The sequence below is a fragment of the Rhipicephalus microplus genome, chromosome 7, assembly GCF_043290135.1.
Source record: "Rhipicephalus microplus isolate Deutch F79 chromosome 7, USDA_Rmic, whole genome shotgun sequence".
Lineage (NCBI taxonomy): Eukaryota > Metazoa > Arthropoda > Arachnida > Ixodida > Ixodidae > Rhipicephalus > Rhipicephalus microplus.
In genome coordinates, this window is record NC_134706.1 from 14155524 (window position 1) to 14171613 (window position 16090).

The 16090-nt window shown below is 47.5% G+C and overlaps 1 protein-coding gene across 1 annotated transcript; it reads right to left on the reverse strand.

The window, feature by feature from the left end:
• Positions 1-7989: 7989 nt before the first annotated feature.
• LOC119179795 (uncharacterized) lies at positions 7990-14406 on the reverse strand. Its single transcript, XM_075868716.1, has 2 exons — positions 14038-14406; positions 7990-8745 (listed from the first exon to the last, which is right to left on the reverse strand). The coding sequence occupies exon 2, from the start codon at positions 8738-8740 to the stop codon at positions 8135-8137; it is 606 nt and encodes a 201-aa protein (XP_075724831.1). The 5' UTR covers positions 8741-8745; positions 14038-14406; the 3' UTR covers positions 7990-8134.
• Between the last annotated feature and the right edge of the window lie 1684 nt (positions 14407-16090).

Genomic DNA, 16090 nt, shown 5'->3' on the forward strand with positions numbered 1-16090 from the left:
GAAGTGAAGCCACCTTTGCCACTGCCAAGATGGCGGAAACATTCTCTTTTCTGATAGTGCCCACTTAAAGATCAAGTGGCTTTCATTTGTTATGTAAATGCTACGTTAGTTCTATATTTAAAAATAGTTGTTCCCAACGAAATAACACACGAAAACAAGTATGGATGACTAAATCTCCAAAGAACTTTGCCTCCAATGAGAGGCTCACTAAAGAAAACTAGTAACTTTAAGACGCACTTCGAGCACTATATGACCTGAAGAAGTTCCCACATTAAACTCGTTGGGCGTGCGAGAGCAACGCTTCGTTTTTAATCGCTGAACGGTGATAAAGATAAAGTATATTCTAAATCGTTACCTACTTTTTCTATCCCCCCCCCCTGAGCGGCGATACTTTATCATGCCCTTAGTAAGATGGCCGCCATGGCTGCCATCTTGTTAGAGGAACGGCTTCACTTCGGCGAAGTTATTCCCACTCCAGCAATTTTTTTACATCCTCCTTCGTATTGACCACATCAAGAGCGTGTGGCTTCATGACCTCATGTGAACACACTGCAGGTGTAACAAATCGGTAATAATAATAATAATAATAATAATAATAATAATAATAATAATAATAATAATAATAATAATAATACTTTGGAGGGGGGGGTCGGATAAAACTACGATGTCAGGGACGCCATAGTGAAAGACTCCGGACATTTTGACCACCCAGGTGTTTCTAAACACGCTGCTAAGTTGAAGTTGACGGGCGTCAAATATTTAGCCTCCGTAGAATCCAGGCCGCCGCGGCCGGGATTCGATCCTGCGACCTTCGGGGGCCGAGCGCCGTATGCCAGCTAAAGTACCGTGGCAGGTAAAAGCAAGGAGAGATGGGCTGTATCTTTTTTTTATCTTTAGTGGGTGTTTATGGGCCCTTTGAGTACAAAGAAAGGGGGATACGAAAAACAAAACTAAGTATAGAAGCAAGCAGGACATGGGGAATGGGAAGGACGGAACGAGACGAAAGGGTCGATACGACCCACGGGGACGGAACAGGGACCGCCGCATGCAACGCGCATCATGAATAATCGTTCACCTCCGCGAAACGAACGCACCACACCGTACAATACGCCACACGCACTCTTGTTGTGTCACGGAAGCAGCCCAGGCAACGAGGCTTAGCAGCAGCCATGGCGTAAGCATAATCAAGGTCACGGGCAACGCTGGAGGCCCGTGTTTTTTTTTTTTGTTTTGTTTTGTTTTTCTCCGGACATTCAAAAACGATTTTCGAAGGTCGCCAATGGTTGCACCTGTCCTCGTCTCTCTCTCTCTCCCTGTGTTGTGTTTAGTTGCGCCCTCACGATGGTTTCTATGTCAAAGCCCCAGCTCGCCCGACAATTCAATCCTTTTGGCGCAACACGCATTGCCACTCGATCAATATGACACCACCGTCTGTTTCGCAGAACTTCCGTCCCTAAGCGGCTGGTGTCGCACTATATATGTGTTCCACCATCTTGCCCTTCGCTTCCGAGGGAGCCGTCTGACTCTGTGTACCGCTGCAAAGGGACGTCTGACGGAGCACCGTTGCCGCGCGTACCTCTACGCCATCTTGTGATTGTTGAGAGAAATAGAAAGAGGGTTCAGGAAAGGAAAAGACGCAACTTCCGCAGCCCTAATGGGCTAGATGAGGGTGTGTAATGCTCCCTGTGGTCTTAATACCCTCTCCACTTAATCATTTTTTAACGGACGATTAACGAGTTAAGCTGAAACACGCGGCCACGATTAGTATCACCGGCTGTGGTCTACGAAGCGCCTTCTGTAGTAGCTTTTGACTTTTTCGATCATATATGTTCAAGCAATGCGCTCTTTATTCTTTGCATTTGGTGGCGTTAGCTTAAAGGACATTAGGGACGCCTGAAAGCTTCGTACGATGGGCGCTTGAAGCTGCGGTCGGTGTCACTCCAAGCTATATTTGCTGACAAAACCTAAAGAGAAGGTACTGAAAGAGCGGAGACTCCTCGAAGTAGGGTATGCGAGCATTCAGTTTTGAGCGATGACGGATTTCGCCGTCGCATAGAAAAACAATGTCGTGACGAACAATGTAACACATAAATGTGTTCAGTGTATATATGACTTTTTCAGAAATAAAAATTCTCTTAAACAAGAAGGGACGGCTCTCAGCTTTCTCATAGTAGAATACCGAGTACTCTAAATTGTTAACCACTTTTTCTAAACACTTAAGAACACCAGAATAGTGCCTTAATCGTCCTTTGTGTATCAGAGGTTTACAGGACGGCCTAGTGCTCTCCCATAGTAGAGTACCAAGAACTCGAAATCGTTAACCACTTTTTTTTCTAAACACATACTTACATAAAGAGTGGACACTCCCGTAGAACCTGTGGCCCAGCTACTGCGCTGCTTTCAGCGCCACGAGTGGTTGGTCGGACCCGATAATGATGTCTTCAGCATAAATAAAATAACCTTTTTTTTTATTTCCGACGCTGGGATCTGAGCCCGTACCCTCATGCTCCGAAACTGAGAGTCTTTGCCACTAGGCTACACACCCATGCTTCCTCAAAGTAAATACATATACAGTACATCTGAACCACATGAATGTGCCTCTTTGTGCAAAACAAATGCAGAAAGACAACACTTTCAAGTCATATTTTACAGTTTTCTGTTGTAAAGCACAGTCCTCCTTGGGACACGATGTAGAATAGATATAGAAAATTGCACATATTACTAGGATTTCTTCTTTTGCAAAAAAATCATGCCAAACTTGGGTATTCATTGTCCTCCTGAGGATGCTATTAAATGTCTTAACAAAGGAGTAAACGTGAGGATGGGTACGCCATCTAGCGGTTGGTCAGACCTTGTCTTGCTAGGCCGTGAAAAGGCTCCAGTGGCCACTCTTTATATATTATATTTCTCTATGGTAAAACTATGAAGTCGTGAAAAGTGTTAGAGTGTCCCTTTAAGTTGTCACGTGTACCCCACACAAGACCGTTAGAGTGTTTAGAATAAAATGTGTTCTATCGTGGTACGGAACCGTTGTGTTTAGAAAAAGTGGTTAACGATTTTGAGCACTCGGTACTCTACTATAGGAGAGCAAAAAGCCATCCCGTTGCCGAAGAAGCACCAATGCTGCAGTGCGAGTGTTACATTGGACAAGCCCGTTAGATGTGTGTTTGTTTGTGTTTAGAATAAATGTTTAACGATTTCGAGTACTTCGTACTCAACAATGGGAGAGCACTGAGCCGTCCTTCTAATAGCAAGAAGCATACAGAAAACAGCTAGGGGGGGTTAGAAAAAAGGGGGTAACGATTAAGAGCACAGGTACTCTACTATGGGAGAGCTTATAGCCGTCCCGTGCTTTGTGATGGTGTGGATGAGATCCAGCAGTGGTGTTGGGGGGGGGTAGATAAAGTGGGTAACAATTTAGAGTACGGGGTACTCTACTATGGGAGAGCTTAAAGCCGTCCCGTGGCCCTCAAGGGTCACAAGAAGAAGAAGTCGACTGGGTGTTGATGCATTGTTTAAGGCACGCATGCGTGCCGAAGCTTGTCCCCAATGTAGAAACAAACACATACTGATCTGCGAAGGTCACCGTCGTATGTTTACAAGTGTCACTGACGACTAGTGTTGGTATGTAGCTGTTCGAAACGCAGTGAGCTCATAGGCGGAGCTGCTTGAAAGGTCGTGAGTATCCCGCGACGCGGTCCTTTAATGCGTTCACTCTCTGCTCAGTGGCGTTGAAAGTACAGAGGTCACTTTTTAGCCACCGATTTTGCCGTATAGTCGAATTTCGCCGACATTGGTTGCTGTTGGCTGCAGCTAACCGTGCCTGGCTGGGGTTTTTAGATGCCGTACAGAGATTGGGAAATGACCGTCGACCTTGAGCTTTACCCGTGAGCCACGTCATCATCTCGATGATCGCCTTACTTATTATTCTACTAAATGTCTTTTAAGGATCTAGCAAACGATTCTTTGCTGGACATAGAACTCCCTACAACGTAAGGGGAGGAAAACGTTGCGCCGCGGTATAGTTCAGCCACCACGGGAATGACGGGTAGAGCATGGATAGTCTTCGTGCTTCTGACTTCGAGCGCATTCTTGCTTGTGTTTCGGCTTTTGCCTCGGATAAAAGGACAGTTAGCAGCGAACCTCGAGAGTCGCGATTTGAATCGATGGGTCTTAAATGGTCGAAGGGGTGAAGTGGGACTACTGAATTCCTTCTCAACTTTGTCCTGCGACAAAATAGCTGCTGGTCACGCGGAGCCGAAAAGCACGAAGCGTATACACGCAAGTCTGTGCAGCGCTCACTGTTCCCACGATGACTGAAACGCCCTGCGTTTCCCTCTAGTGTGATATATGAAACTACGTTGCCGGTCTTCAGTGATTGCGCTTGGAAACGCTTATAGTTTACATCACACGGTTCTCGATTACAAAATTTTTATCCGTCAAGTGGCAGTTATGCTTACTGCACACAAGTGCGGTCATTGCTTTGGTATGTACGGCACCTCGAAGCCACAGACTTCGTTTTAAGCTCATGATGGATTCGTCAAAAAAGAAGACAAAAAACCGTATTTAACATTTTGCAATACGGGTATGTACATACACCACTGACACTTGTTGCAAAAAAAGACAAAAAACGAGGAGCATCGAGGTACTGTCAGCAGATTTTAAGAATGAGTGATCATAGCGGAAGCGCCACAAGTGCGATGAGAAATAAATGACGTATAAGAGAGCAAAGATAAGCGCCCTAAGGCATGAGATACGCGGCACATTCGTACGGCTAGCCAGAAACGCTTGGCTACACAAGTTTTGATCCCATGGTATTGTATTATGTACAAGTGATGCGATTCACGACGAGTGAAAAATTTTGGTCGTATAGCCATGCAGTCAGTGGGACAGTTCTTTTTGTTTCTTCTTTAGAACCACCGGCGCAGTTCAGGCAATCTACCTGAATGCCAGGTACGTTCTTCAATACTCGTGGCGTGCTCTTTTTCTTTCCTACTCATTTTGCCGCCACATTGGTGCACGCTGAACGTCTCCAACCAGCACAGAGACATTGCGGCTAAAAAACTCCAGGCACGTGTACAACATATCTGTAAGAACGTCTCCCAAAGGCGCCCCTAGTCCGGCCCAGATGGCGGGCTGTGATTCCTGCGAATGTACTGTAGGCATCAAATGAAACCTCGAAGTGCGACAAGCCTTCGCGATGGTATAGTGCGCGCCTTCCAGTTGCCACCATTGGCAAGTGTGCGCATCCTGTTCGGCAGCTCTGCGCATATGTGCGTGCCTGTCCAGGGCGACAAGTGGATGGCGCGCACTATACCATCGCGAAGGCTTGTCGCTGTTCAGGAAATCAAATGAAACTCCGAAGAGCGACAAGCCTTCGCGATGGTATAGTGCGCGCCGTCCAGTTGCCACCATTGGCAAGTGCGCGCATCGTGTTCGGCAGCTTTGCGCATATGTGCGTGCCTGTCCATGGCGACAAGTGAATGGCGCGCTCTATACCATCGCGAAAGCTTCTCGCTGTTCGGTTTTCATTTGATGCCTACAGTACATGTGCAAAGATGTTTCAGCAGTGATGATAGCGCCGTACCGTCTACGCTGTGGTGTCACCGTTCCCTGTTACACGGGCCACTATCAAGGAATGCAATCAGCCACGCAATTCTCTTGATGTTCACTGTAATATGATGAGGCGATTGTAGTGGCTAATACAGCTCTGTAGTACGTTGAAATATTTTGAAGTTAGCGGGGCCCGGAAGGAAATAGGAGTGTAGCCTTCAGGGACAAGAAGAAAGCAGAAAGGGCAACGGAAGAAACGGGTGTTAAGAGAACATAAGCCGCGATCAAAACGAAGTGAACATGGGCAGGGCAGTCAGCGAGACTTGATAAGTACTGGTCACTGAGCGTAGCAGACTGGATTCCGAGACAAGGTAGGTGCGTGAGGGGGAGTCAGATAGTTTGGCGGGTAGATGAGAATGAAATTTGCGGAGATATAGCTATAGCGGGGCCGCAGCAATCACTATACCGTGGTTAGGTGGAGAAACATTGGGAGAGTCCTTTGCCCTGCACTGGGCGTATAGTCCAGCTGACGATGACATTAGAGAAGAACAATGGTATGCTATTAGCGTACTTAGCATGCAGCAAAGAGGCACTGATAAAAAAAAGAAAGTCTATCAGGGTGTTTAGCGGTGCTGGCTTACAGTCCGGTCGATACGGCAATACCTGTGCGGCTGCCACGTGCAGGTATTCTAGTCTTCAATACCATTAGCAGCTACTCCTCATCTCACAACGTAACGTGCGCATCAAGACTCTCGCGAAACTGAAACGTTTTCGGAGTGTGGTACGCTAACACGGAATAGCAATACCCTGCCACGCGCAGTACGGCATCAGTGTCGCTGCTGAACGCCCTATTTACTCCGGCTTGCGTTCAATGGCAAAATTCTTTATGGACGTGATTCATTCCATTGCCGTTTTTAAAGAAGGAAATGCGGCTTACATAAACGATTCACCTCTTCGCGTACCACAGATAGAGTTTACTGGAGCTTGGGGTGTACCCCAGGAAAAATGGTATACTTTTGGTACCGGCGTCAGTACTGGTGCACGCTCGTCGTTGACTGAGTTAACACCCAGTTTCAAGTTAAGCTTCGTGGTTTCCACAACACGGCAGCTAGACGACCTCGCCAAGGACAGTACTCTTACTTCGCACCACGGAATGCACAGTTCCCCTCGCTACCAAAGCCAGCAGCTCCTATACCACGCGCTGACTCGCTCGGCAAAAACTTGACAAAAAAGCCACGATACCCTTTGATAAAGCTACGAGATTCTCATACAGCAAGCACATCAACAAGGTGCAAATATATGACATGCATTTTTTTGACGAAAACACTCAAGACGTTGTCATCTTTCTGATGGCTCTCTGTACCGCAATTTGTCATTAACAACCAGTAAAGAGTAGCTGCCGCATGTACCACTTCAAATCACGCAATGTTTTCTACTGGACCATTTCGCGAAGTAACACGTGACTTACTGTTGTCGCAGTGTTAAGATGAGTGAAACTAAGTCGCGTCTCACAATGTAACATTGGCGTCGTGTTCTCAAAGCATCGGCAAACCTTTGCTGATAAACAGACCACCGAACACAAACGTGATGCGCTAGTCATGCAGTGAGCACGCATAAATACTTATTCTCAACACATTTACCGTTCGTCCTCACGCGTCAGTACCGCAGAATTCCACCGATGTGCTGTGACAGTCTTAATCCCACATGTTCGAATAACCACATCGTATACGGATAGTGATATCACCCACATATTTCCCGTACCAGGTGTGCTGACTTGGCATGTCGTCGTTTTCACATTCAAGAAACGTGTCGAAGAAGGGTGACGTAGAAGGGCGCTTTCGCAGTTTCGCTCACAGCGGCACCACCGTGCTCATCGCACTGCTAAACTGGGATGGGATTACCGCACTTCACAACGTATAACACTCACAGACGTAGGCGGCTAAGCGGTTATCCGAATGACAGCTGGCCTCTTTAAAAAAAGTCCAGTAGAACTTTTCCGCCAGTAAGGAAGGCACGGAGCCGGTATACTTGAGTGGTATTTTGCCCATGACGTGGGGCCACATTCGAAGGCGCGTCCTCACTGTGCACATATGCCTTCGGGGGGACGTCTCGGACGAATTCGCTATCCGTGAGGGCTGGAGCCGTAAGGCAGTGAGAAAACCGTCACCCTCTGGCTGGGAGAACAACACTCACGACGAAGTGCAAGACTTCTTCGAGGACGTTTGGACGCCTTCAGCGGGATGTCTTAACAGGCAAGCGGCTACCGGCGCCTCAAGTAGTACCTTGTGCACTTCGAAGCGGATTTCGTCAAGTTTCATAGTATTGAGAAACCACGGCACGCTAATCGTCATCCGCAGTTTTACATGTAGACCTCCGCTCGAGAACCGCCTCCTAGGCCATCCGCAGAACACCCCTACAAGTATCTGAGATGTTGGAACAGCAGCAGGTGGTTGGCTGTCTCTGAGGCTCACGGTGGCCAGGCTCGGCATGCAGTGTTCTGAAAACGATCTCAGACACGCACTCCAGCGGCACGAACTGCACGGAGCACTGTGAATCGTCATCAGCCATACGGTGCCCTGGGCTAGGTGTCCGCGGCTCCCTCTTCAACTTGCAAGGGCTCGACCAGTCGTTGGGGGTCCAGGAGTAAGGTGTTAGCTCCCGTACCCGCACAGGCACCCCCTGCGCAGGCACCGCCGCTACCGCTGGTGCCTGGGGCAACCCTGCCGGACTTGCTAGGCGTCGCGTCGTCCACGTTAGTGTCTTTCGTGGTCGTCTTTCCCGTGGCCTTGTGCAGGGCCCGCTCCAGGAGGGTCTCCTTGGAGTCCGACTGCTGGAACCGCTGGGCACGCCGGCACTTGATGATGGTCTCGACCGAAAGCAGGAGCACGAGGAATCCCATGACGATGCACGTCGGTCCAGCCACAATGCAGGGAGCCTTCCACGGTCCCCCTCTCAGCAGAACGCCGACGGTGGTGAGCGCGACGCCTAGCGCCCCGAGCGCCAGACCGCAGCCCACGATGCAGAGCACGGTTCCTCGAGCAGCGGCCAACCTCCTCCGGTCCTGCAGGTCCCGCTGCAGTGCCCGCCTCTTCATTTCGTACTCGAGGGCGTTGGCCTCCTGCTCGCGGCGCATGGCCTGCTCCTGCAGGTCGAGCTCCCGCTTGCGGCTGATCATCCACGACAGCATGTTGCCTGCGCAAAGAAGAGGTCGCGTAGTAGAACTTGATCCCGGGCTAGCGGGTACATGCTTACTGAAATACAAGACGCGTTACCACCAAGGCAGGAGTCTGGACATAACGTCCTTTTCTGATCTGTCTCGAGTTCTCTCTTTGTGATTACGCGTACTTCTTTTTTGTATTTCAATCATTCGTGGTCGTGTCATGCGCGTTCTGAAGGCGAAATAATTAGATGTCTCATCAAAGTGAGGAGTTACCGTCGGCGTCAACATAAAGTGATGGACACAAAAAAATACTTCATGATCGATGTCATCACTACGTCACAGATAGTCATAACTTTACGTCTTCATTATAACGCCATGGCGGCGTTCCTGGTCAAATAAACTACAGTGAAAACTCATTCATTTGGATTTCACGGAACCAGAAAAATGGCCAAAATGAACGGATGCCGAATTATGGAACGTACCGAGAATACAATGAATAGCCGCTTATACATAAGCGGATTTCCATTTTCTTGGTGAATACAGAAATGCAGCGTTTATTTTGCATAAAAGAAGAGCGATACCCACAATTTTCGTCATCGGCGACTTCATTCACCTCTAGCCCACGGCTTCCCTTGTTTTATTTTAATAAAGAGACCTCCCAGGATCATCCGAATCAACCGAGTCGCTGCGAAATATTGTCACGGGAGAAGTAGAGGCAGCTGCAGCCAAGATGGCAGAACAACAGCAACACGAGCGCGATCGCATTCGTCTTCTTCGTCGTCTCTCTGATGGTTTCTTGTTACCGGTCTCGTCTAAGAACAGGACCGAATTAACGTAAGTTTGATGCAATTAAACGTTACGCATGCTTGCCTAGACCAGAGAGCGCGTCGGGATTATCTGGTTTTCCAAATAAACGGGGCCCGAATTAACGAGATTTGACTGCGCACAGGTCCGTGCAAGCTACAGCGTGAAACGAGAGCGCTGCGTTTTCTCGGTGAAATATGAACACTTACTAGCAGCGATCAATGCCATGACGCCGAGAAGTGTATACCCTGCTTCGTCTTTTCTGTAGGAAAAAAAAAACAAAATACTTGCGAAGTGATTGGCGTAATTCCCTGTGGTGACTCGTGCACATCATTGTGAGTGTGATCAGGCTGCATGAGATCTATACTGGCGACAAGCCGCACCCTTTAAGTGTACTCTTAGGTCCCGGCTAAGGTGCTATAATGACTGATATGTGGGGTTTAAGGTCCCTAAACCACCATATGATTATGAGAGACGCCGTAGTGGAGGGCTCCGGAATTTTCGACCACCTGGGGTTCTTTAACGTGCACCACAATCTGAGCACACGGGCCTACAGTATTTTCGCCTCCATCGAAAATGCAGCCGCAGCAGCCGGGATTCGATGCCGTGGCCTACGGGTCAGCAGCCGAGTACCTTAGCCACTAGACCACTGCAGCGAGGCGGCTAAGGTGCTATAGCCATGACCGAAAAACTGCATGAAAGAGGTCTATTGTCCTCGCTATATCCAGCACTTTACGCACGACATGATTGAAAGTGATATTAAACGCACTTGAAAGCAGAACATGCATGACTTTTGCTTTCGAGTTCTTTTAGGTAAACGCACAAGAAATTGTGAGACATCTAATAAAACACTGTGATCAATCGATGGACATACTGTCTGATGGCCTCTCCGTTGCGCAGTTATGCCTAAAAATCGCAAACGAAACGTCACGCAGAAGAGAGTGGCCTAGCTTCGCCAGCCATTGCGATAAAAATTTCAAGTCGATACACCACATGCACCACATACACCTAAGTCCGTACACCACATGTACTCGTCACTTCACTCTGTAAACCCACACACCACACGTATCGCCGTTTCAGTCTCCGAGTCGACGTGCACATGTACCCTCGGGTCTGTTTAGCCAAGCCAAGAAGGGGCGCTGTATTCTCGCTGACCAACTTGGCTATTCCGATCAATACAAGCTCAAAAGTGAAAGGAGAGTATACCGTGTTTTCTCAAGGACAAGCATAGCAAGAGTAGGGATGGTTCTTGGCCAGTGCTGGATGTTCTATTATCACAAGCGAGCGAACGAGTCGTATTTTGAGCGCATGCGTTTGTTTACCCAACGGCGAAAATATTCTGTTTGAGCGAGATCAGTCTCTGGTTTTGTTTCGTCAGCCTCTTTCAAACGTTTCGAGCCCACTCTGTGTACCATAGTCTTAGCACATAACGGGTGTTAACGGAGCCTGCTGCTCTGAACCTTATGTCATTGAGAAGCATCGTTGGTGCATCCATTAACAACCTTTGAATGCACGAAAAACGAGCGCTTTGTTTCGTACACGGCGTTTCCCGTCGTTGCGGCGGAATTTTTTTCCGAAGTGATGATTCTGATCACGTGACTTCGCAAGAAAATAGGTCTTCGATTGCTCCATATCCGCGAGAGGAATCAGTTGCGAATTGTCTCCTATTGACCTTTTCATAAACGCCTCCCTGGGCGCCGCCATAGCCCTCCTTGAGCTGTGCAACTTCGCGCGTCCCCTCGAAAATGCACTGACAACGCTGCGCCCTTAGCCTTTGTACTCACGCGCACAGCCCATCATGGCGGTGTTTTTTTTCCTTCCTGTGAAAAGGTGTATACCGTGCTTCGTCGCGCCGTCGAGCGCTCGTTCTGCAGTGTATCGCATGACTATCCCGCGCGATCAACTGATCTCGCTTCGTCTTGCTCGCTTTCGACTGCTCAAGCGGACTTGAGAGCGTGTATCTGGAAAAAAGTGCCGCCATATCCACGAAGTGAATGATGATGAGTGGGCGAAGCTCCGGAGGTAAACCTGGTAAACCCAGAATCTTCCGTGCATTTTGCCCACTCGATTTTATTACAACGCCCCCCCCCCCCTAGCGTACGTCACCGCACTAAATCGAACGGTTGCCTTCCACCAATGACACGCGCCATATGTGACATCACTCCTATTTTATAACATCTCGCATCTTTCATCGTCAACTACAAGTACCACCGTCTAGTTTATAACATCTGGCATCTTTTCATCATCAGCTACAAGTACCACCATCTAGTGAACACTGCAAGAACTAAACGAGAGGTGGCTACATACAGTAGAGTTCTTGTATATGCTACCTTTAAGTAACATATAGAGTAACTAACATGCAGGGGACGGTACTGCCGTCTAGCGAACACAGCGAGAGGTGGCTACATACAGGAGACCCACAGCCCACGCCTTAAGGAGCTTCGCCCCTAAAAAGCACGATATAGTGATTATTTAAATGGTTAGTGCTGACACTTCCCGCGTGTTTTGAAGAAGTGCGAAACGAGGAGGCGATAGCGCCTGGGGGAAGGGTAGCGTATACTGGCGAGATAGAAATTGCTGTCTCGTCTTTGAGCTTCCTGTGCCATTTCACAGGCCTGAAACGTGCCGCTATGCTTATATTAACCTGTAGTTTTATGTGATGTGGTCATGGTGGATGCCGTCGTTAGGAGTTCCTGGACTGAATCTGAGGAAGTGTGGTGGCACAAGGTGAAGTTAAATCTAAGGTTAATGGTTTCAGACCATCAACCTATGAGGTAGTGTTAGGTCCTATAGGCCCGACGCCAGCAGCACAAATGAGGTTATAGGAGCCGTCGTAGCGTTCTTACAAGCCACCGGACTGGATGGATTGGATTTCACCCAGTGCAGCAGGACTATGTTCTCATGCTCCTAGCCTACCATCATCATTCATCTCTCTTTCGCTCCCCTTTTCCCGTCTCCCCAGTGTAGAGTAGCAGGTCTGAGCTAACTGTCGCACTGGTAGACCTCTGCCTTTCTGGAAGTAAATTCTGTCTTCCTATTTAAATTTAAGCCAACGGATGTTTTTTTTCTATGGTTTGGTTGCATAGGGTTGTTAATGATTTAGAGTACGTGGTTCACTACTTTAAGCCTCACCCGATTTAAGAGAATTTTATTTCTGGATATAGCTTACATAGCTTATGTGCACACAGAAAAATGGACGATAGTGATCAATGCGTATGTACATGCAAGCTGTTATATACAGCGAAAAGAACTGATTTTCATATGCAGTGATGTACAATGCAGAAATTGTACAACACAGACAGGATATTCGCGACCATCGAGATGATTAAAATTAAATAAACAGTAAGTCTATTTCAACCCGAGTTCTCCCACAGTTCTAAATATACGGCTGCGATGCCATACTTCACCAGCATTTGGGACTGTACAGAATGAAGTCCCCAAAGATGCTCTGGCCAAGTGCTTATTTGTATGCGCTGTTTTTCTATACCTGATGCTCGGTCAATAGGAATATTGCACGCAATCAGTCTTTTATGACACAGAAATTGGATCCTTTATCCGAGGCAATTGTCATATTCTGTTCGCCACGTTTAATAGTTGCCTCGACATGGGCGCACGACTACAGCCGTTGCCAGTAGCAACTGAACTATCGAGCTGCTGAGCTCGTGGATGCGTTGTCCGACTCCCGGTAAGAAGGAAGAGTTAAGAGGGGGCATTGCGCCGTGCAGTATAAATGATCACAGTAAATGATCTGTCCATTAGCACTGAAACGTCTCTTTTCTCAACAGGGATGGTGTATTTCAAGAACGGCCATGATTCAACAATTGCAATGATGTGCAATACTTTAAGGAACGTTGATGGTTGTGCGTCAGCAAGCCGTGCAGCAGCTGAGCTTCGAGATTCATGTCGCATTTGACTAATTGCAACGATAAATTTAATCTGGTTGCATGTACAGCGCGAAAGTGTAGGTTTCTTTTTTTCTCAAGAAAACGTTAATGCGTGCGCATTGTGGGCATAAATGGAACATTGCAGTTGTAATTGCAGCAGAGATTGCTATTACTTGTGCATCAGTGCATACCGAGGGAGTAGATGGCGTGTGTAATCACAGTACACACACACACACACACACACACACACACACACACACACACACACACACACACACACACACACACGCACGCACACACGCACGCACACACACACACGCACACACACACACACACACACACACACACACAGCACTACGAAGCACAGCGCACCATACCACAGACACCCTTATAAGATGACTATGCGTGCTTTCGAAAACTTCTCATTCTGAAGCACCCTGTATCGCATTTAAATATGTTCGTGTTTCCGCAATATTTTTATGACATGATATGGCAGCCCGCGTGTGGAAAACGCATGGGGCTGCCATATCAGTCAAGGAAACATACGATATTATTGGAACGACATGCAAAGCGTTTCAATAGGTGAATAAGCCATGCGTAACAAGCAGCTGAGCTAGTTGAAGTAATAAGCCATACCTGCTTCTGGGCTCCTTCTTAGCTTCCGTGATTGTAGCTTCCTAAATGGTGTGCTCGCCGATTATTTCAACCATTCTCGCGTCGTGCGCGTCACGCACTTGATCCCAACGAATCGCCAGTTCGTGAGGAACCGCCACGCGCAGATTTTGTGTTCCCGACGCGGGTTGTCAACCGGCGCAGGACACGTCGCTCTCCTCACTTTCTGCTTCCCAGGCTTCTCGATTCGACGCGACGTTTTCGGCGACTGCTGGCCGTCTCCCCGGTATAGGCGCGTCGAATCGGATGTACCGGCCGAATTCAGAGTCGAATTCATTCAAGCCTTGTCATATGTTGCGCAGTGGTCCACAGATCAGACTTGATATGTAGTCGCCGTCGTCAGGAAGTTGTTTGAAGCATTCTTGCTTAGCTCTTCGTGTGGTGTTCTTGCGTAGTTCGCTGTTCTCACACTAGGGGGCGTTGTTGGTATGTAACGGAGAACGCTAGAAGGTCGCAGTTCCTTAACTTGACCTCCACAAAGCACTGCGATAATGTAATGGTTCACTATTTTATCTGCACATCGAGAAAAAAGTGGATTGTAAAGTGAAAGAGGGCTACAGCTTCTACCGAAGAGTATCTGACCGGTGTGCCTGGGAACGTACAGAATTCAGTATGATGCGCAAACAAGCGCGTTTCATTGCGTCACCGTGCGAATACCAGCTGATTGGTTGACTGAGATTGTTAGAACCATTTATGACCTGTGGTCTTGTGTCTTCATAAGTAAACACCGAAAATAGAAGAAGCCTACAGTATCTTGTAGCTGCAGACGATAAGGCCCAACGAGTCATTTTGTGGACTACTGAATCTCGTATTTTGCGCGCACTGCTGGTGCACCTGTATAAAACGGCACCCTAAAGAGCGGGCAGTCGCTGCTTTCAAAACAAGAGATGATTGATGGATTCGCTACAGAATTTTATACAATTCTCAGGCAGTTACACTGGATTTTCAGCAATCGCAACCCCGAGTGAACGATTTAAATATACTCCGAGCAGACGACGATGGGTCTACAACAGATGACTGAAGGAAGCAGCAGCATTGCACAATATTGCGCATATCTGATATCAGAAGAATTCTTGCCAGAAAAATAGGATATGAATCACAAGATAAAGATAAAAAGTCAAAACGTGAGAAAGATATCCCGGCAGCGTGGAAAATAAGTCTGTAGCTGATGAACTTAGTTTGAGAAGCAACGATGGGTGATGGATAGCATTGCAGTGAGCAGGTTGAACTGGTCCGTTGTGAATCGCTTTGGACAAATGCTATATAAAAAACTATGTTCTAAAGCCCATTGCTGTATTCTGTACAATTCTCGACAGTACAAGCAGACGAACTTGCTTTCGCCAAAAGGCAATGAGCTTTGATGGAACAAAGGTACCACGACATCTACGTCAAGACGTCAAGCTCGAGTTGTACTTGTGTGCTTTATGATCATTTGTCTGGACTTTTGGGTCAGAAAGCTATAAGTCATATAACAGAATAATTGTAGCTGTTTAACATCCCAAAGTCGTGATGTGATAGAAAGCTAAATGTGGCAGCTGTAATAACCCAGGACTCAATTTTGAAATAAACCATATAATCAGTGACAACATCGACTGCAAACTGTATTGTTAACCGTACATTTAGCTAAATAACCAGGTGATACATCGTCACTACAACTTACTTGGTGGAACTTAAACAACGAAGACCGAGCATACGACTACGCACCGTCTGAATCGAGACACTACGAAAAAGCAGTGAGCCCATCGTCCATCAAGTCGCTACAAGAGATGCCAACAAGCTTGCTCCCACAATCGAATTACACATTGTGGAAATCACTACGCTATCACCACTCAGGTAAAAAAAAAAGAGCCGCTCCGTGCTCATATCGTGTACGGGACATGAAGAAGCGTATTGAACTTTGATAGCCTCAGCGTACACCACCTATAGCAGACAATCTCCCGTTGATTGCAGACGTGAACGTCGCACGATACAGCACGCGAAGCAGACGAATTGCAGAATAATGCAAACGTGGCATATT